The sequence below is a fragment of the Cavia porcellus genome, unplaced genomic scaffold (assembly GCF_034190915.1).
Source record: "Cavia porcellus strain 051 isolate PalLab524CR breed Dunkin Hartley unplaced genomic scaffold, mCavPor4.1 scaffold_10, whole genome shotgun sequence".
NCBI classification, from domain to species: domain Eukaryota; kingdom Metazoa; phylum Chordata; class Mammalia; order Rodentia; family Caviidae; genus Cavia; species Cavia porcellus.
In genome coordinates this window covers 19,328,884-19,350,488 of record NW_026947493.1, presented here as the reverse complement: position 1 = coordinate 19,350,488, position 21,605 = coordinate 19,328,884, and the positions used below count along the sequence as shown (strand labels likewise).

The 21,605-nt window shown below is 40.7% G+C and overlaps 1 protein-coding gene across 10 annotated transcripts in view; it reads left to right on the top strand.

Annotated features, from left to right (window-relative positions):
- Positions 1-21,605, top strand: part of Nek10 (NIMA related kinase 10) — a 234,913-nt gene that overhangs the window by 30,347 nt on the left and 182,961 nt on the right. For 9 of the 10 annotated variants that reach the window (XR_010050080.1, XM_063257051.1, XM_063257056.1 and 6 more), the window contains exons 6-13: positions 1,619-1,703; positions 10,000-10,041; positions 11,551-11,629; positions 12,780-12,847; positions 15,006-15,085; positions 15,900-15,986; positions 18,589-18,813; positions 21,242-21,381. Coding sequence is in view for 9 of the 10 variants with exons in the window: in XM_063257051.1 (XP_063113121.1) it covers positions 1,619-1,703; positions 10,000-10,041; positions 11,551-11,629; positions 12,780-12,847; positions 15,006-15,085; positions 15,900-15,986; positions 18,589-18,813; positions 21,242-21,381 (806 nt within the window). In the remaining variant the exon portion in view is untranslated. The remainder of the gene's footprint in view (positions 1-1,618; positions 1,704-9,999; positions 10,042-11,550; positions 11,630-12,779; positions 12,848-15,005; positions 15,086-15,899; positions 15,987-18,588; positions 18,814-21,241; positions 21,382-21,605) is intronic. The other variant, XM_063257055.1, reaches the window with a different exon arrangement.

The window sequence follows — 21,605 nt, the reverse complement described above, 5'->3', positions numbered from 1 at the left end:
GGGAGCAGACAGGACTTGCTGAGGAAGTGGGTGAAGGACATAAGGGAATAGAAGAAGACAAAACCCCAAGAGTTTCGGTAGTTTGGAAAACTGGTGTTTGGAAAACTGGAAGGAATCAAGTTTGTGTAGCTGTTCACAAAATCAGTTTCAGCCACGCTAATGATGAAACTGAGATTCAGGAAGTATGGGTGATAATTTCTGCCTAGGCTCTGTTGCTCTAAAACCTTGGGTACTAATGACCTTGCCAAGTGATATGAAAGGCACCTTGCATTCTGCCTGGTCTGTAGCTTAATGGCTACACCTGGGGAGCCAGCTGGAAAGCTTTCACATTGTGACAGCATTTACTACCAGCTCTAACTGGACAGAGTTCTGCTCCACGATGGAAGAAATTACTCACAGGAGCTCAATAGAACCAAGAAGGGCAGAGACTTATCTTGTTTCCTACTTCTGAGCAACCAGAGAGCTTACAAAGTCATGCAAATGAAGGAGTCTTAGTTGACTGTGGTAGTCCCCTTGGTTTAAAACATTGAGAGGTACCTGAAGAGAAACCATACCTCCTTCCTTTGATAACTCTGATATAAATCAGGGAATTAGCCAGTCAGTGCATATTTGAGCAGCCACTGGGTATAAAACCCCTTGACCTCCTCAAACTAGGACATTGTGTGGTTCTTCCAATGACACAGCAAAATTGCAACTTTCTTCGCTTTAAAGATCCTTAAAGGAATAGGATTTTTTTTTTTTTTTTACTAAAGAAACAATTTCTAATCTCTTCAATCTGTACTTGAGTGTACACTTACATATTTGATATTCGTGAAATGGCACTTTAAATAGTTCTTCAGAAATCTGATGATAATCTGAATATTGGATGTATCCTACTTTTGAAACAAAAATCCAGATTTCTCCCTTACTGAATAGGTCCAATCTCGTTCTGTCGTGCTTGCTTTTAGTAAGTACACTTCAGTTCTTGTTTTCATGTGATTTCTCCAGTGACTGCTGCTTTAATTTCAAGGGGTTGTCACTGGGCTCAGTGTGGAAATGCGATGTTGGTGCGTTGCCCAGGATCCTGAAATCTGCATCCTCTTGGTTTCCAGGCTTCCCGTGTGCCTGGGAATTTGTTGCCACCCTGCCTCCAAGTTCTTAGCCCTGCCAACAGTTTCATTAGTATGAAGGCCCGGTGTTCTGGCCTCAATGGGGGACAGCTGTGAGGGGGAACCGCCATCCGGAGTCCCAAATGTATTATTTTTTTCAAGTGAACATTAAGATGTTAGAGTTTAAGTTCTTGCTAAGTTGTACCTAACAGTTTTTGGGAATTTTTAGCTATTTCTTTTGACGTAGGGGGTGCCATGAAATAAATGAGCCAATATCAATGCTGTGAGCCAAGTAAGTCTGGAGGCCTCAGTTCCAGGTTGGTCCCTGTGGTTTGTATGTGTGCTGTACCAATGTGGGTTAAATGTGCAAGTATCGAATAACAGTACCAGTTGCAGATTAAAGTTGAAATAAACTGAGTGCTTCTCTTCTTCTTTCATGTGTCCTTTATACCCCGTCAAAGACATGGACTATTTATGAACTGTCACGCTGGCCTTTATACATGATATTCTCTTTTGCTTTTCTCTTTCAGGGAGTGGGTTAATCGAGCCCCGTCTATTCATTTTCTGAGAGTGTTAATTTGTCTGAGGCTACTAATGAGGGATCCATGTTATCAGGTCAGTTGGAAAATTATTTTTTACTTGTTACAAAGATACAATAAGCAAAAAAACCTTGTGGGCTTTTCTTTGAAGTAAACCATGTTAACTTTTCTTGTGTTTTTCATAATTCAATAGCTTCTGAATTTGGGAAATATCTCACCTGCTATTTAAGAACTGATTTAATGCATACAATAAAATATGTATACTTTTATTAAATAATATGTGAGGTTAAACGTCTTGAACCTTTGGTCTGTTTTCATTGTATTTTAAACCATTAACAATTCAAGGAGGTCTATACTTGGCCACCCCTTTCAGGTGTGCCCAAAACCAAGCAGCTGAGTAAAGTCAGCATTGACAAGCGGGGCCTCCTTATTTGGCTTCGAGGCCCCTGTGAAAAGCAGAGCTACAGCGTTAGTGGCTGCTCAGGAGTCCATCCCCTTCCTGGCCTCCAGCCTGAAACTCTGAGCTACAGGAGGACAAGAGCTTCTTATCTCAGAAGAGGGCACTGAGCCCTCAGAGAAAAGGGAGAGCCCTGTTCTCACTAGTGGGCTAAATATGCTGCCTGTCATTCAGTGCCCCTCAAACTTTATGTGCATGGGAATCACTTGTGGGATTTGTAAATGCAGATTCTGACTCAGTAGGTGTAAACTGAAGCCCAAGGTTCTTTGTCCTTAACAAATGCTGAAAGGCTGGTATTTCCAGATGTCTGTGGCTCACGCTTTGAGCTGCAGGGACTCACTGTTTAAATTGTAAGGCTCAGCGAACTAACACTTCACCTGGACTGGAAGGTGATTCTTTCCAGATAACTGCTATATATCTGGTTGCATAAAGCAGCTGTTTTCCAACTTTATTGTATATCAGAAACACCTGGAAAACTTAAATGATTGCTGTAGTCCTCTCTAGTGATCTCTGATTGGGTAATTTTGGGGTAAGGTCTGACAACTTGTATTTTTATAAATTTTCAGAGGTTGAGGAAACTGCTGATCAGGGCACCTCAGGTTGAGAAAGCTTCAAGATTGTTTTTTGGTCATTATTTTTATTTGTCAGTGTTAAAATATCTCAAGAGTGTCTTCATTATACATATGTGTTTCTGTAGTATGTATGGGTTTTTATTTCCTGTTGGGCCCTGTCCTCTGATGTCACCAGGAAGCATAGACTACACAGGTCTCTTGTTGCTATTTCAATTTTCTTTATAAATTCCTATTTAAGTCAGAATATGTTTTCTTTCATTACCCTAGTAATTATCTTTCTCAAATGTAGCACTTGAAAAAGTGTTTTGGTTCCAGCTCCCTACAGAGACTGCCCTGATTCCAATCTTCTGGGACTTGTAGTCTCTGCACAATTCTCTTTAGGGAGTCAGCCCTTTCTCCACACTTTGTTCTAGGTTGGCCTGGTGTGATTACAGGTTAGCTAACCACAACGCTTTGAGTATGTGATTCAGGGAAATTTTCCAAAGGTTTTTGGTCCTGACTGCTCAGATTTCTGTGTACACAGCATCTTTTTTGTCCATAGTGAGCCACACAGATTTGTGTATTCTGTACATTTCTGAGATGCCTTTTTGTAGTTGTATATGGGATATACATGGAATGTTTGTTTCCTTTTGCCCAGATCAGTCCGAGCATGTGCTCATTACTCCCCCTTCATGAACATTAGCACGCTGTTTTATTCTCTGATACGTCTCAGTTTAGATGAAAATACAGTATATGCAATATTCATAAAAATAATCAGGAAGCAAGTTCCTATTTCTGACTCACAAAAATTAGCAAATATTTACCCTATCCTATTTTGTTTGTTAGATATCTCCAAGACAGTGGAGTCATGGTCCACTGATCTCCCCTCTGAAGTATTGCCTTTCTCTATCCAGTCCTTGATGGGTTAGAAGAGTGTTGATTGTACCGCTCTGTAAAGGAAAGAATGCAGTGACCACTTTATGAGATTTTGCTACCGGAACACATGTTAAACTAGTATCCCCAGCTGCCTGTCTGTCTTTCTTCCCATAGAAGGGGATCCACTCTTGAGTTTCTCCTTCCTGGCATTCTTCCCACACAGAAGAACACGTGCTCAAGCAGTTGTATAACATCTTCAGTTGCCAAGAATTATTGACTGAAGTCATAAACTGTGCTGCAGTTTACTACAACTTATGGCAGTGGATTCCAGCAAGCTTTTCCTATTGATAAACACTCATTTCTTCTCTTGTAGAATCGGTAGTGTAAGGTCCATGCCATCCCCACTTCTCACACCCAAGCTCCCTTGGCTTCTGTTGTTCTTGTAGAATTATTTCATCAGCAGCCTTTGAGAAGCCCGAAGCCCTCTTGGTGGGAGCTCTCATATGCTTTCTTCTTTAAAATATTTGTATTTTCATGCAACCTTCCTTCCTTTTTTTTTTTTTTATCAGTACCGAGGATCAAACTCATGACCATGCACTTGCAAGGCAGGCACTTATGCCGCTGAGCTAAATCCCAGCCCCATCAACCTTATTTCCTTCATATTTCAGAAGTATTATTTACTCTCTTTGCCAAGGTTCATCCTTTTACTTGTTTTCTTTCTTATACCAGTGGCTCCCTTTCCATTTTATCTTTTATAAAATTATACTTTTCTTGTGTCGCTATTCATTCAGCTCTAGGGCTGGGAACTTAGCTCAGCGGCATAAGCTTCTGCCTGGCAAGCTCTGGGTTGTGAGTTTGATCCTCAGTACCAAAAACAAAACAACAATGAAAACAAATAGATGAACAGCAGCTCTATCTCCTGAATCCACTTTCTTTTCATCAGGAGTTGTGCGTTTTGCATCCACACTGAAGCCTCTGTGCAGGGCTCTCTCTGGAAGCCACTTGACCCGCACACAGTGTGCTGTGCTTTGGTTCTCGCTTCCTGATTCAGAGCTCAGAGACTGGTTTCCATACTGGAGCTCTTTGTGTAGTACACAGAAGTTTCAGTACATGTTTAGTGGATATACTAACACTGGAATTGAAGATGTGATTACTTAGCATTTTTCAGAGCTAATGGAAGACTTATGCAGTAAGATTTTAAGTGTAGTTAGAGTTCCTAGCATGGTAAATGTTCACTTGAGTTCATTATAGTGAAGCCAAGGTGCATAGCTTGTCAAAAATAAAGAGAAAATCTGTAAATCTGCAAAACTTCAATTGCATTAGTAGGCTTCCTTTAGCCTTGACATTTTCTAAGCACTTTAGTGGAGGCACCATATCACATTTTTTCTTTGTCTTCACTCACTTTGAAAGCCTCAACTTCTCATTTAGTATTTTGGGCTGTATTAGTTACTTGTTCCTTTTTAGATCTTGTCTCCCTAAATGTAAATCTTCTTTAAAATGTTATCTTCTCCATCATCGTGGCCTGTATCTTCTAAGCCACTGACTTCAGCTGACATTATTTTGTTCTTTGTTTATCAGGCCATATTTTTAGCTTCATACTTTTCATTTTAAGTTCCAAATTTCCAGAGAGACATGTCTGCCTCACAGTAGCATAGTGCTTCTCAATGTGTGGCATCTGTACCACTTAGAGGTCTTCAGGACCCTGTCAGGGGTGTAACAAAGTCAAGCCTTCCTCCAGATGACACTAAGATATTGGTTGCCCTTTGCTTCCCACTCTTGGTTCAAGTACGCAGTGGGATCCTACAGGGGCTACAGCCTGTGATGTTGTCAGGGCTCTGATGGTGCGTGGGACAGGGCTTGAGCATTCTTGTGCTTTGAAGCCTTATCGCTTTTCGTTTGTAGTATGGTAAAAATAAATAGATTTAACTTGTGCGAATGAAATCTCTTGGGGTTCTTAATAATTGTTAAGGATGTAAAAAAAAGATTCTGAGGGCAGAATTTGAGAGCCATTACTGTAGCGTATTGTACTCAATGGCTTTAAAAAATGAAGTTTCAGTTCTTTTCCTCATCCATGAACCATCAGGTACAGTTCCTTTGTCAAATTAACTTTATTGGTACCCTTTAGATGCGCATAATGACCACACTCAGCATAGGAAATTGTACCTGTGCATAATCTATCTTGAGTTTTCTTCTTCCCCAATCCCCTTTCTTCCTTCAGCCCTGCTCAAATGCAGTTCCTGATTCTTTTAATGGTACCATCTTTCCTTCAGATTCTGAGGAAGGAGACTTCAGCAATATCTTTGATTTTTCCTTTTTACTCACCCCTCTACAAGCCTGAGGATTTGTAGAACAAAATTTACTACTATACCTGAAAAGAATAGTGAAGTCCAGTCTAGGGTACGGAATGATAACATCAAGACCAGGAGGAAGGCGCTGTGGAGGCACCAGTGATTATTATTATTATTATTATTATTATTATTGTCTTTTTCGTTTTTATCGGTACCAGGGATCAAACTCACGACTGCCTGCTTGCAAGGCAGGCACTTATGCCGCTGAGCTAAATCCCCAGGCCCCGCACCAGTGATTATTAAACAGAGGGATAAATTGGTCACTTTAGCAACTCAGTGTTACTGCTCACTGTTCAGTGATTTAGTTGCTGAGTAGGTTTAGGATAAGAGCGCATAGGTGGAAATGACATTTTTCATTATGGTTAAATCATGGTGTACAAACAGTGTCCATGGTGGTACGTAAGAGCTATTTCTTATGTAGACTTTTTACTACTGTGGTTTTATTGGATAGATTGCTTTTGTGAAACCAGGTCTCACTATGCAGTTCAGGCTGGCCTTGAACTCAATATCTTGCTCTGACTGGCTTTGAAGTCACTGCCATTCTACTCTCTCAGCCTCTGGAGTTCTGGAATTGCAGTCTTAGGCTCTCATGCTCTGCTTGAATCCTTGAAAAGAAAAGAAAGAAAAAAGAAAAGAAGAGAAGAACTCAAGGAGTAAGCAGAGCCAGTGCTGGGTTCAGATTTCCTGGGGACTTTCTCCAGGTCAGCACACTCAGAAGTATGGAAACCAGTATTCTAGCCCTGTGGCCTGTGTATCTGAAAGGACTCTCAGAGGCATTACTGTCATGAAGAGTCAGTGCTGTTTGCTTTTCTGATCAGTCACCAGCACGATGAAGCCCAAGTGTATACATACCTTGTAGTCATGGTTCTCTCTGGTTTACATTCTCAGGTTAAAGCAGCTCACTGGTATAAGCAAATGAATTACAAGGAAAACCATGAGTCCAGGAGATTTCCTGGCCTGGATCCATTGTCTATAAGAACATGCAGGTTAGGTGTTTGTTTCCCAGACACAAGTTAAATTCTTGAGTACATAACAACACAGTTTCTCTGAGAGATAGCTTATAGCAACCCTTCTCTAACTGGGGTTTTCAAGAGTGGTAAGTTCTGTGAAAAGAAGCGAGCTTTGGTCAGAGATGTTTGGGAAGAGCTGTGTGCTGCTGTCTCCTCGGGGGCTTAGAGTGCAGAGCAGCATGCCCAAGGCTCGGAGGGGTCCTGGGACAGAAGCTGCTACGGTGTGCCTCCCCTGGCCTTCCCTCGCTGATGGCTGAGGGGCTGCTTTATCTCTTCTCTTCCTTCCTTCCTTCCCTGCCTCTCCCTTCCCATGGCCCCTGCTTTTCTCCCTTCCCGCCCCCTTCTCTTCTCTCCCATCTCCTGCCCTTTCTTTTCCTTTCCTTTGGCAGCATGCATCTGTTTGGTAACATACAATGGCCATTTCTAAGACATAGATTGGAAAACACTGACTTCCTCTTATTCCGTGAATATTATGAGACACATAAATGTCTTGTTACATTAAAAATTTGAAGTGAGAATGACAATCATTCCAATAACTCTCCCTTTGTGACTTCCCACTCTTAAGGCGCAATTTCCTTCATGTGAAAGACCCCTAGATTTTAATCTTTTGTCCTCTCCTCATTTCCCATGCCCTGTTGTACTTTGTTTCCAATCCAGACACCCGATCAGCTCTCCAGTGCCCAGCATTGTCTTCCCTTCTCACCAAGTCAGTCACCCTGTGTCCATGAATTGTGTCATTGTCCCCAGGCTCCTAGGATGTCCACTAGGATGATGTCTTCCAGGTGCTCCCTTCCTGACCATTTCAAGACTACCCCTGCCTCCATTCTCAATGGCACTGCCCCTCCCTCCCCACCAGGCTCCCCCATCCAGTTCAGTGTAAGACTAGGGGGAGGCCGGGCAGGTGGCTCTGGCCAGCTTTTGCTCACACAGTTTCTCTGGGTCTCATGGTCTTCTTGAAAATGTTGAAATCAAGGCTCTCATCTAACTACTTCCAAGTTTGGTCTCACTCTAATTTTCTAACATACTTCGCCATTCTATTCATGGAGTTACGAAACTGCTTCTTTCAGGGAGAAGGAACATCTTGATGTTTTTCTTGTACAACTTCCATGCACTTTTTTTTCCTTTTTAAAAAAAAAATTTTATTTGAAGAAAGACAAAACAAAACAGAAAACGGGTAGAAATAGTACATACTTTCAAAGAAAAAGTAAACAGTAAAAAAATCACTAGTTGATGTTTACATATTGTCCTCTTACAAATAATGGTTCAAGATACAAAAGTGGAACATATAAATGGGAATTCAAACAGGGAGACTGCAAATAGTTCTGTCCAACTATCTAATAAAATCTTAGTAATATGGTTATCAATCCTATACACTTAAACATACACGCATTTATTCATATCTTCATTTATGTTGAGATTGAACAAACCAAAGCAGACTAAAATCACTCTGAACAAAGAATAATAGTATTGCTAGATTTCACAGCATGACACTCCGGAATCAGCACTGGGTACTGTAGTGCCTTTTTTTCCTTCAAAGCATTTGTTCATTTCATCATGTGTCATAAGATCAGTTCTTGTAAACTGTTTATAGATTTTACACAAGCATGAGTCTTAACATGTATTTCTATCTTTCTATCTTCCATGCACTTTTAAACCACCCTTTTCTTTGCTTGAAGTCTCCTTTATTTTCCACCTCAACCCCATCTTTATTCAACAGATCTTCCTGTCCTCCCAATCTCAATTCAGAGACCACCAAGCTTATGAAGTTTCCCTTAATCCTTGTAGTGTGCCCACACACTGCACGCATAAGTGTCTTGAAACTTAATTTGTGTACCACCTCAAACTTAGTGAAGTGGATCCCTGTCATCTATTCTTGTATCCCTGCTTGAACCTTACCCAAGGCTGTCTATTAACAGAATGAAACAAATATTGAAGAAATATAAATAGTTTTAAATGTTATTTTGATAAGTATGAAGTGCTGTGCCATCACTAGAGATAATGTGCAGTATCCTTAATTACAACTTCCTGAGCGGATGGTGTTGACGAGGTTTCAAATCAGCACACTGTCATGAAGCTATTTTTAATTGAGCTATTCACGTTCCTTCAAACTTAATCTAAACATGGGTATGTTCAGTGCATCCAGGTTTATTTTATACAGTGTGAGGAGCTGGGGGCCCAAGAAAGCCTGGAAACCTGTGGTGTTTCTCCAGCCTGCACTGAAGTGTTTTCTCTCTCACTCATGTGCTCACCCTTGTTCGTTTCATAGAATTGAAATTGTGGTTAGTGTTTATATTTGAAATAACTTCCTTTTTTGGGGTACATGTTAAGTAAGGAGAGAGATGCAGCTTTAATTAAGCAGGGCAGGGCCATTTGAAAACACACTTGCCTACATACCGTTCTCTCCACAACTCCAGACTCCAGTCTTTTCTCTTCCCTAACTAACACTTTTAAGGCAGCTTCAGAAGCACAAGAAAACATCTGCTTTTGGGAATCAGATGAAAAGCTCTGTATCAGGAGGAATTGTGGGAAGATGATCCTTACATTTGTTCGGAATAAGAGTTCCATAAGACCATTAGGCTAATGACTAAGCAAATGCATAGTCTACTGCAGCAGTGCTTCTCCAAATTGACTGTATGTGCAAATGGCCTGGGTACCTTGTTGAAATTCTGAGTGTGACTGAGCAGGTCTGAGAAGGTAGGAGAGGGTAGCAAGGGTCTGACTGGGGTGCTGCCCATTCATGGAGCACAACTGATAGAGACCCAGAAGAAAAGTTGGGAGGTCGATGATGCTCTACACCTTTCTAAACCCTAGTTCTTTTCATGTGTGATAAGAGAGGGTCGAATGGAACAGTCTCTAACACCTACTCTCAGGCTAACACTTAGTGACCCGAGGAAAAACAAAGAATCAGGAATCAGGGTGCAGTTCTCAGCATATGCTGTCTTTATCTCAGTGTGACTTTCATATTTATTAACAGTTCATCTTAAATGCAGTAGGAATGTCAGGTGCTAAAATTTGCATACATATGTGAGAATGTGGAACCTCAGGAAGTAATTAGTACAGGAAGCTACCTGTGGCCTGGACTTGCCCACCCTCATCCCTCACCTCTATTCTGCTGTTTTTATTTCCCTAGGAGATACTCCATGATTTGGGTGGGATTGAAAACCTGGCCCAGGTAAGCTCTGTTCTGTGGTGGCTGGTCATTCCTCCTCGTTCTGTGCCATGCCAAGGGCAGAATAAGTGTGGGCGCACGGTGTCTGTCTCATGGTGTGCAGCTTGCTGGGGCGGGGTGGGGGGATAAGGGTGAGCCTGAAGCATGGTGCTCGCAGGCCACGGAGGGACCCATAACCGTTCATTCTAGATGATTGGACACATTTCACTTAGCCCTTTGACACTAAAAAGTCACATATCTGTAGTTAGTAGAGACAAAGAATAGGCGTTGGCCGGCGGCATAAAGTCCTCAGAACTGTGTGTTCCATAGGAGAGGAAGATGCTTAAAACGTTTTCACATAGAATCACTCTGTTAAAATATTAATGAATAAATGAAGTAAGGAGTCATCATAACTTCTTTATTTTTCAGAGGGAGGATAACCAGATATATATATGTATAGCAACTCAGTGATGTATGTTTCTGAATGCAGTAATATCTGTCATTGAATTGCAAGGGCTTGCTTTCCTAAAACCCAGAGTATGTACACAAAGAATGATTTATGCAACAAATCAGAGGCCCTGTAAACTCATCCTGAGTTATTAGTGGAAGCTTGAATTTAGTGGCAGTTAAATCTATGTTATTATATTCTCTTTCCTGAGAATCAGTTCATGTCTAAATTTTGTTTTTAAGAATTGTAATTGAGCCAGAATTTAGCTAAATGGCCAGTGCCTGCCTGGCAAGTGTGAATTTGTGAGTTCAATCCCTGGTGCAAAAAAAAAAAAAAAAGAAAGAAAGAAAGAAAAAAAAAAAAAAAAAAGAATTGGGGCTGGGGATTTAGCTCAGCGGCATAAGCGCCTGCCTTGCAAGCAGGCAGTCGTGAGTTCGATCCCTGGTACCAATAAAAAATGAAAAAGACCAAAAAAAAAAAAAAATTGTAATTGACTAGAAGTTTATCTCATTTAATAAGACAATCTTTCCTAAGATTATGGTATAAAGGGTCTTCTTATCTATCCACTGGACCTTCTAGAATAGTATCAGAAACTGTGTTTCTCTGAAGCTGTTTCTTATTAATCAGTTATTGACAGTGGGGAGTTATAGTTCATTTTGCTCTTACTGTATCTGCCTCTATGCTGGTTAGGCATGCTTTTGGATATTATAAAAGATAAGGCTAATACAATTCACGTAGCATGTTATAAAAACCTACAAAAAGGTAAAATTGAAGAATTAAACTTCTGCCCATGTGTTATTTATTTTACATTTAGCTACTAAGTCACAGCACAGACTCATTCAATTGCAGGTCCTTTGGGGACTTCAGGGAGTTTACACAACCTTTACAGGGTCCCTCCCTTAATTTCCGGGCACCCTGGTACCTCTTGCCCTTCAGTGCAGCAGGCCCAGGAGCACAGAGTAATAATTGGTGAATCTGTTGCGCCACCTAGAGCCCACTTAAAGAACTACACAACCTTGTACCTCACCCACTTGGTTTTGGTGTCTTTCCTTTCTAACTGTCCTGGTGGTTGGTTTTTCGCGTAGTACATGGAGATTGTGGCCATTGAGTACCTGGGCTACGGAGAAGAGCAGCACAGCGTGGACAAGCTGGTCAACATGACATGTAAGCGTGGTCTTAGGGTCAAGACAACTTTGGGGACTTGCTTGAATAAACAGTCTGATGTTTGCAGCAGCGGCAGGAAAGGGCACCCTGAGCACTTCTGTTTCCATTCACAGTTAGGGTGTTGAGAGTCCACGCCGGTTATTATACACGGGGGCAAAACACACGGCAGGGTGTTTTCAGCTCCCAGTTCTTGCTTTGGAAAGGAAAATTTATTTCACAATTGCCAAAGAGGCTTCCAGGAAACAAATTTTGTTTGAAAGAAATATTTTTGCCTCTTTTGTTTCTATTAAAATGTCAGAGACTTCACTTTCACCTGTACTATCTGGTTAGCAATAATATCTACCTTATAGAATTTGGAACACAGAAAATAATTCAGATTATGAAACCAGTCGTGTTATCCTAGCACTCTGGGAAGCTGAGGTAGAAAGATGATGACTTTGAACCCCCACATGGACTAAGTAGTGAAACCCTATCGCAAAATTTAAAAACGAATCAAAATGGAGTGAGAAAAGAGAGTCTCACCTGAAGACAGTGACCTGCAAACTCTGGTCTCTGTGTGCAAGGTGAGGTGCTCTCTAGACACTTGGTGTTTTCTTTTGGGTGCCCCCCCTGCCCGTGGGCCACAGACATCCAGCAGTGTTGGGGTGATGCCACCCGTTCCCTGTTGGCTAGCAGACTTCTCGTCCATGTTCGTTTTCAGGGCAACACCCTAGCACCCCATTCTCAGGAGCTGGGTCAGGAGTCTGCCTCGCCCAGGCAGCAGGCCATGTCTTTGAGGATGACCGTTTTCCCTCACCTGGGAAGCTCACCACACTTGTCCCATTTGCTGGCCTCCCCTCTCCTCTTCCTAAGCTGAAACCCCGCTAAGGAGGGTCTCAGGAGAGCAGGGTTGTTCTGTGTGTCACTGTGTCAAGAATCTGTCCAGCTTTTCAGTGGAAGGAGAGGTTTGCTGCGCTTCATCTTTCAAGTGTCAGAATCGTATTATAAATCAGTGTTGGTTGAACTTGAGGGGTAGATGCCCCTCCTCCCTCGGGGCTCCTTGTGTGTCTCTGTCCCTTTGCCTTTCCTCCGCTGGCCCATCAGGGTCGCAGACCCCGACTTCTGTGAGTACTTCTTTCTCTAGCCTCCCCACCTCTCCCTTCTTTTACAGATATTTTTCAAAAACTGGCTGCCGTCAAAGAGCAGAGAGAATGGGTGACCATGAGCGGAGCCCACAAGGTGAGCTGGCTCTGAGTGAGTGCCTCAGCTGTACCCGGCCCTGGGTGGCCCTGGCACCAGTTCATGTGCCCGCTTCCAAACCTGCGCCGTCACGGTCACGCTGCGTGTGATTGTGACTCACAGGCTTGCTAAAGCAACCTGAAGTTGTGACTCTGTCAACCCTTTTAGATTGTTTACCAGTCTAGGGAGTCAATATGGATAAGTAAATAAAGGTTTTTCTGAAGCCCTTTTTTTAATGCCATGTAATAACAACTAACTTTATTGTTTCGTTTAAATATTGCTCAAAAAACCTGGTTATATTTCAACATGGGTGAATTCAGGTTTAATCAAAACAGATTAAAGTTGTATTATAATAAAACTGTTTAGCTGATGGCTCTCAGAGCTTTTAATAGCCTGTTGAGTACTTAGATCCCAGGAAGCTCCTTACCGGTGTACACTGGAGCGGGTTTACCTACATTACAGCAATAATGGTGCCTAGAGTCTACGTAAGGGAAGGTGAACCTATGGTACTCTTGTTGTGCAGGTTGTTTATGTCTTTGAAAGTCCTAAAAGGTTCGCCATCAATGCTTTAGAGGATGATTTGTAGGAAAATTTTAAATTAATATTGAGGTGGTAAGTAGACATGACAAAAAATATGAAAAAGAAATGTCTGGAAGTGAAGTTTGGGAACTATGCTATAAGACAGGGAAAAGAAAAGGAAAGAAAAACAGGAAGAGTTCAGAAAAAATAGAAATAGAAATGCATAATTCATTTTTTTTAAAAAAAGAAATCATAAAGAGCAGAAATCCATATAATGGAAACAAAAAATCATTCTAGCAGTTATTGTACAAATTTCAACTCAGAGCCAGATCTGTTTGGGCTACACTGTTTTTTGAGACAGAGTCGGTATATGCGGTTCAGGCTGCCTTTGAACTCACTGTGTAGCCCAGGCTGGCCTTGAACTCACTGGCCATGAACTCGCAGGGATTCTTCTGCCTCAGCCTCTCAAGCTCTGGGATTGCAAGTGTGCACCACCACGCCCAGCTGGGGTTGTACTTTTTTGGGGGTGCTCTTATTCTGAAATTGTGTCTAGAAGACAAGAGATTTATATTAATGGGAATTTGGGAAAGGCATCTGACAAAAACAAAAACAAAAAAATCACCAGCTAAAGCATGTTACTTGGGAGGATGCTTTAGACCAGTGATGCCTTTGTAACATCGCCTAGATGTCTACGAGCGAATGGAATACTCTGCAATGTTACCACCTCTTGTGTAATTTTCAAGGAAAATAAAAGTTTTGACATTCTGCTTCATCAGTTGGGAAGTGCCTGGCTCAGAGTGAGTGCTCAATGCCTGGTCACTGCCGTAACCTATGCCATTAGTCTCAGCTTCTCCCAGCAGAGGGTCAGAAGGGTTGAGCCAAATACTTGGGCACAAGAAAATACAGGCTAGTAGGAGGTCTGGCCAGCCGCCACACCATTGGGTCCTTCCACGGTCCTGGTTGGGGAGGGACTGGCGAAAAAGGGCTGCTTTAGAGAGCAGCAAGTGACAAAGAAAAGAACATTTGCCCTCTGGGAAGAACCAGGAATTTTGGGTGTTTATCCACACTACTTTTAAGGCTAAGCTTCTCCATGGACAAGAAAATAAAAAACAGAAATCTTATGTAAGGCTTGAGCTATGTCAATGGCATTTTTCACTCTTCTCTACATCAAGCCATAGTACGATACATAATTTGATTCTGTTTATAAAAATTATGTTTTATATTAGTCTCAGTTTACAATACAGAAGCGTTAAATCCACCTTAGGGCTGATACACGTGCGTACTGTTCCCTAATCATTTTGACTCCTTTCTCCTGCTCTACCTTTTCCCTCCTCCCCCAGATGCCTTCTCATCTTGAACATAAGAAATAATTTGATCCTATTTAATACAAATTATGCTTATAAAAATCTATTCAATGTCATGAAGAAATTTTAGATATTAGAAATTTGTGTAACATTCAGAAGGAAACAAATAGGCAGCTATAAAATTATGTATAGTTTCTTAATTATGCATACACATTCGTCTTTAAAAACTAGCAAACAAAAAAGCCTGAGACTGAATCTCTGTATTTAGAAGGAAGCATTTCGCTATTAGAAGATTGCAGTACTTACGAAATTCAGTATTTTTTCCTGTTTTTCAGACACTAGTCAATTTACTCAGTGCCCGGGATACTAACGTCCTCTTGGGTGCCCTTCTGGCCCTGGCCAGCTTAGCAGAAAGGTAGGTACATATAAATACACTTAGCAAGTCCTCCGCGATAGCAATTTAGATGGAAGAGTGAAGTCCAGATGGTCACTTTGTCTCCTTCTCAGTTAAAATTTACAGAGTTAAACATAAAGGGCCGGGGATTTAGCTCAGTGGCACAAGCGCCTGCCTGCTAAGTGCGAGGTTGTGAGTTCGATCCCTGGTACCAAAAAAGAAAAAAAAGGAACTCAACATGAAGTAATGTGTCAAAGAAGACCTCAAGTAGAAAATACCATTTTAAAACTTATGCTGGAAAGGCAAATAACTGCTTCGAATCCTCTTTTATTTCCTGATTTAAGATATTCACATGCCTGTTCCTCTAATCCGTTGCTTCTGCTTTCAGTATTATTGTAATTTTTCTTTTTTTTTATTGTAATATTTCTTTGGCAGTGAAATCTCCCTGACCTTCCTTCCTCATTCCAAGCTGTGTATCAATTTTAACCTACAGAACATTCTCAAGCATTTTTGATCTTAAAATTTTTTTAAGAATTCTTGTTCTGGGGCTGGGAATTTAGCTTGCCTTGCAAGCAGACAGTCGTGAGTTCGATCCCCGGTACCGATAAAAAGGAAAAAGACCAAAAAAAAAAAAAAAAAGAATTCTTGTTCCCCCATAGATATTATTTTTAAAAAATGCTTTACATATATTTTTATGCCAATAAGTGAATCACTGTTTTGTTGCTTTGTACCAGTATGTAATCCTTTTTTTCCCCCCTGTGGTCTCTCCTTCAATATAAAATAAATGTAGTAAAATTTATTTTTTAAATACTTACTAATGTTTTAAAATTTGTAGTCCAGAATGTAGGGAGAAGATAAGTGAACTCAACATTGTAGAAAATCTGTTGATGATTTTACATGAATATGACTTACTTTCCAAAAGGTAGGGTTGCTAAAGATGAATAAGATAATGTGTTAGACTGATGTAAATGCTTGGTATTTCTATCATGTTATACTATTTACAATGGTAACTGACTATCATGCATTAAATTGTGAATTATTTTCTGTTTAAGCTTATAGAAAGAAACAAGCACAAAGAAGTATGCTGATTTATTTTCAGTCCTTCATTAATTCTAGATCTGTGCATATATAGAATTTTATGATTAATTCTATACTTTTACTTACTTAATGTGTTTATTTAGTTTACTTACATTTTCTGAGAAAGAAACTCAAAGGTGGTTCTACTTTTTATAATTTCAGACTATGTGCAGACTAAAAGATTCGATTGTTAGGTCCATTTTCCTTAAGATGAGTTGAATAAGATGCTGACTGACTTATTTTGTGATCGCTTGTAATTTAGGACAGAATCTTGAGTAAAATGGATTGCATTCACTTGAGCTGCACATTGCTTGGAGTATTACTGGGTCCAGATAATGATTTGGTTATATTTAAATAGGGTTTCAACCTGCATCATTTGATACTTAGTTGAGTCAGGATTTTCTAAATATCCAAGATAGATAACAGAAATCCCAAACAACAAGCCCTGGAACTTAATTCATAGTAATTTTTTGGATTCTTCTTTAAATTTGATTTAATATTCTTTTGCAAAAGCGTTAGATATAGACAAGGGTTTATATATCCCCATAATTGGTTTCTGAACTTGCTCACCAGAAAGGGACCAGATGCTGCCTCAGGTATTAAAAAGCTGAAGATGAACAGCATTTAAATGTCCAGTGCAAGGTAGGGACAGACAGATGAATCACAGATTTCCTTGTAGTGTTGTAGGTAAATGGGCACAGGCTATTCTGGGAGCGCGGAGCAGAAACTTCCCAATGGGAACGAAGGGTCATGCCTGGTTTTCTAAAGGACAGAGGCTGTATCTAAGCAGAGTGAGAAAGCAAACAGAAACAGAATGTCCTCAAGTCTGGAGGCGTGAGATGAATGTGCACATTGGGAGTACAGCAGATGTAAGAGGAAAGGGCCAAAAAAACTATGACAGATCGTCAATAATAAACGTAAAGATGTAGCTAGTTTTTGGGAGTGCTTTGTATATGCCAGGCCATGCTCCAAGCACTCTTGCATGTCTACTCACTTGATCTGCACAAACACTCTGTCATTTTCCATGTTTAACAGATGAGCCAGCAGGACAAGTTTGTCCTAGTCATGATGGGGTTTGTGTATGAAATAAAGATACAGATGTTAACATGAACGTTGCAGGGACTACTGGGAAGATTTAGAGCACGATCACATTATTTTTTGAGAGGTTATTTTGCTAATTCTGTGTGTGAAGGTGGGATAGACTATGGATATATCTATACATTTAAATCCATTTATAACATGGAGAGAATCTCTGGTATAGAAAGTTTGAGAATGCAAAGAGTTCCAGTTTACCAAAGAGCACATTTTCTTAATGTCATAACAGAAAGTTTTGAATAAGGAAGGAACATAGAGAATTGGTTGGGGGAAAGGGATTATAAAACAGTACGAGAAGGTGGAGTACTAGAGAGGCGGTGTCCTGAATGTGATCAAGAATCGTAAGGATGGGAAGAGTGGTGGGGTTAGTTGTATGCCTTTCAGGAGAATTCCTCTCCATGTTGGCCCAGAAAACGGCACACAAAGGGCTCTTTATTGACAGTGGCAGGGTGTCACAGGGAGTGTCTGGAGTAACTCTCAATATTCTGGCTTGGAAAACTGGAAAGGTTGTGGTGCTGTGAGTCCAATCGGGGTTATAAGGGAAAGAACATATTTGAAGAGGAGGATAATGCTGAATTTAGACATAGCATACACGAGCAGCCATGGAGTATCTGTGTAGCTGTACTTTCTGAAGGTTATGAGCAATGCCTAGGCTGGATCATCATGCCAGGGCATGGGAAGTGCTTGTAACCATGGCAATGTATGATGCTGTATGGATGACAGCACATGGAGTGTGAGCCTGAAGGGCAAAGGTTGATTCTGGGAAAGCTCTATCATCATCATGTTTCATGGCTCAGCTAAACCTTGCGTCTTTAACGTCATTATTATTTTCCGGATATCACTGAGGACTTTGTACATAATTTCCCTACATTGTAGAATTGATTTTTAAAAAATTTTCTTTGGCTATATTATTTTATAGCCATGCACAAAATTTCTGACTACTAGAATAAGGCTGTTTATATTTCTTTTACTTTTGCACATACAAGTCACACTGTTCACACTCATTACCTATTTACTGGTCAATAAGTTTTTAGCTAGACCAATGAGAATATAATACTCAGAAAAGTGGTCAGCAAACTCCACCCTGTAAGGCCTGCTGCTTATTTTGTAAATATTTATCCTACCACCACATGCCCCTTACTTTTTATGTATTGTCTATGCTGTTTTCACTCTATCTGGGCATATCTAAATAGTTACGATAGACATTGCCAGTGAAGCTGAAAATATTTGCCTTTGGTCTGTGGCTAAGAAAAGTGTTGTCTGATGACTTGAACAATGTTCCGCTTAGATTTGTGCAGTCGTGATGGCTGTCGCATAGCTGTGATTCTACCTGCTGCCTCCCTTCCCTCCAGACTGACTGCGGAGTTGCTGCGCCTCCTCTGTGCCGAGCCCCAGGTGAAGGAGCAGGTGAAGCTCTACGAGGGGATTCCTGTCCTCCTCAGTCTGCTGCACTCGGACCACCTGAAGCTGCTCTGGAGCATTGTCTGGATTCTGGTCCAGGTCTGTGAGGACCCAGAGACCAGTTTGGAAATTCGCATCTGGGGAGGCATCAAGCAGCTGCTTCATATTCTCCGAGGGTGAGCGTGGGCTTTGGCTTACTTTGCTGTAAAGATCTGCGGGGATTCTGTGACAAGAGGACTGTAACACACACACACACACACACACACACACACACACACACACACACGGAAAATTCAAATTGTAAGCCTTGAGTATAGGGAAGGATGGATTAAAATATTTTCTGGATGTATGTTTCAGTGTCGTTAGTCATTAGTATATCTTAGGAATTGAGTGTGTGGCAATATTAAATAATAATGTTTTGATACTTCCATGGGCTAATTCTATTACCTCCTAAGGCATAATTCAACCTGATGGATGCTAAATTGAAGTTAAAGATGAATGCATCTGCATGAAAGGGATCACATTTTAAGATCTGTGGTGCATAAATAAACCTCATTCTGATAAAAGTAGAATGACATAAATTTTACTATAACTAGATATTATCAAGTATATGTTATTAGAACTTTATAGATGTTATTCCTTTAGGGATATTGCGGAGCTTTGTATTGCTAACTTTGTTTTCTCTGAAAGAACATTCTAAAGCATCAGAACAGACTGAAGAGATACGAGCTTTGCAATGATTTCTGTCAGTACCAAAACAAAGGAAAAAAATTAAAGACTGTTAATAATCTACTTGGTTTTATGAATATCACTTCAAAACCTCAATTATGTTAAATTATAAATCTTTTTTTGTGTGTGTGCTTCTTGAGACAGGGTCTCACTATGCAGTTCAGGCTGGCCTTGAGCTCACTTTGTAGTCCAGGCTGGTCTCAAACCCACAACGAGCCTCCTGCTTCAACCTCCCAAGTGCTGAGATTACAGGCATGGATGCATCACCATGCCTGACTGTTAATTATAAATCTTTCAAGAAGTATTGCAGTGTAAAAAACTAGCCCTTTGGTCAAAATAATTCACAGTTGCCAAAGATTTTTTTGTATATAGGATAAAGATGGTGATTGTAATGGTGATGGTTGTGATTATTATTTATTACTGTCAATCGGACCTTTTGAAACAGTTGTGATATGCCCTCTTAGAAGGTAGCTATTTTCTTAATAAAAATTTTATATATAGTCAATACTTTGAAAATAAAACCCATATTTTCCTTATGTAGAATTGAGTCTAAGACAAGGCAGCATTTTCCTTATTTTCTCAAATCCTAACTACCTTGCTAGAAAAGAGTTCTGTCACATTTAAACAGCCATTTTCCAGGCCATATCAATGGTGTGATGTTTAGAAAGCTCTTCCCTGGGAGGATGATATATGTCAACTCTTACTCTGTACTAAATGCGCCTTGCTTTTCTGGGGGAATTTATTATCCCACCTGGGTAAATAATGTCCTTTCAGAGCTTGTGCCTGCCTCAGGGCCACCTGGTGCTGGCAGTAGGGACGGAGGCTGGGGGGTGTCTGGTGGCTTGAGTATGAACAGGCATTGTTAGCAGGGCAGCTCCCAGGAGACCTATTCATGCACCTTAAAATTAAAGGTGTGCCCTTGACTGGGTGGAATGATCCCTGTAATTGATTTCGTTGTGTCATAGGATGACCAGTTGTGATTGTCCTGTGACCCAGCCCCTCTGCTTCCACTGTTCCCAGTAAAGAACGGCACAAGTTCATCAGGCTGTAATGGCGGGGGAGTCACATGAGCACACAGAGGTCCAGGCAGAACTGCTGCCCAAACAGTACACAAATGAAAAAAAAAAATACGGTCACCAAATAAAGTAAAACAGCACAAGGCGAGCATAGGCCACAGAAAGAATCTATTGTGGAAGACAGTGCACTGAAATAGGAAAACAAATGCTTTGCTCTTAACAAAGACGTTAAACAGATCACGAGAGAAAGGAAAGGAGACAGGATGGAATAACACCCGCAGAACTAATAAATTTCATGATGAGGAGAAGAAAACTGGTTGGTTGTAGCACAATGGAGGGCAAGCTTCAGAAAGTCGCATATATTGCAGAAGAAAAAGACAAGGGAATGAAAGCAATTTGGACATTAAAGAAATGCGCTTCAACATGTGCGTAGTTGAGATTCTGGAGGTAGAGATCAGGTTAAATTTTCTTAGGATAAAGAAGGAATTTCATTGGAAAAATAAAACTTGGAATACTCATGACCAAGTCATTTTCAAGTGAGCTGATTGCAGCAGACTAGAATTCAGAGAAAGGTGGCCTTGTAAGCAGTAGGGAAATGACAGCTAAGTAATGTGACATCCTCTCAGTTATAGGCCAGAAGAAGAAATGAAGGGAGAGAGAGAATGCGAGAGGAGGGACGGAGGGCGGGAAGGACTCATAACAAAAATCAAGTCTGTGTGTGTTAAAATGTGCAACAATAAAAATGGGAGGCAGGAGCCTTTGTGATCAGGGGAGGCAAAAGTTTTAAAACATGACACAAAGAACTAACGAACTAACCGTGCAGGAAAACTGATATGCGGTTTGTGCATTAACATTCCAGAGATAGAAATTTTGTTTCTGACCGTTCTTCCATCGGAAGTCTGTCCAGTGCAAACGCAGCTGGCCGAATTCAGCAGCTTCAGCTGTCAGAAGATCTCAGTCCTCATGAAATACAGGAAAACACTGTCTCTCTTCAAGCAGGTATTTATGGCATGTCATTATGTTTTATCATTTGATATGATATACTTTGTTCCATTGCAGTCCTATTTGTTAGAAAATTCTTATGATAGTGTTAAATAGACACAGTTTATAAGATTATAAACTTGTACAGTTAAATCAGAAACAAACACACTGATGCTGACTGGTAGGTTCCTGAAACAATAAACTTTCTGCTCCCTTCCATGTTCTTCACTTATCAAGAAAGA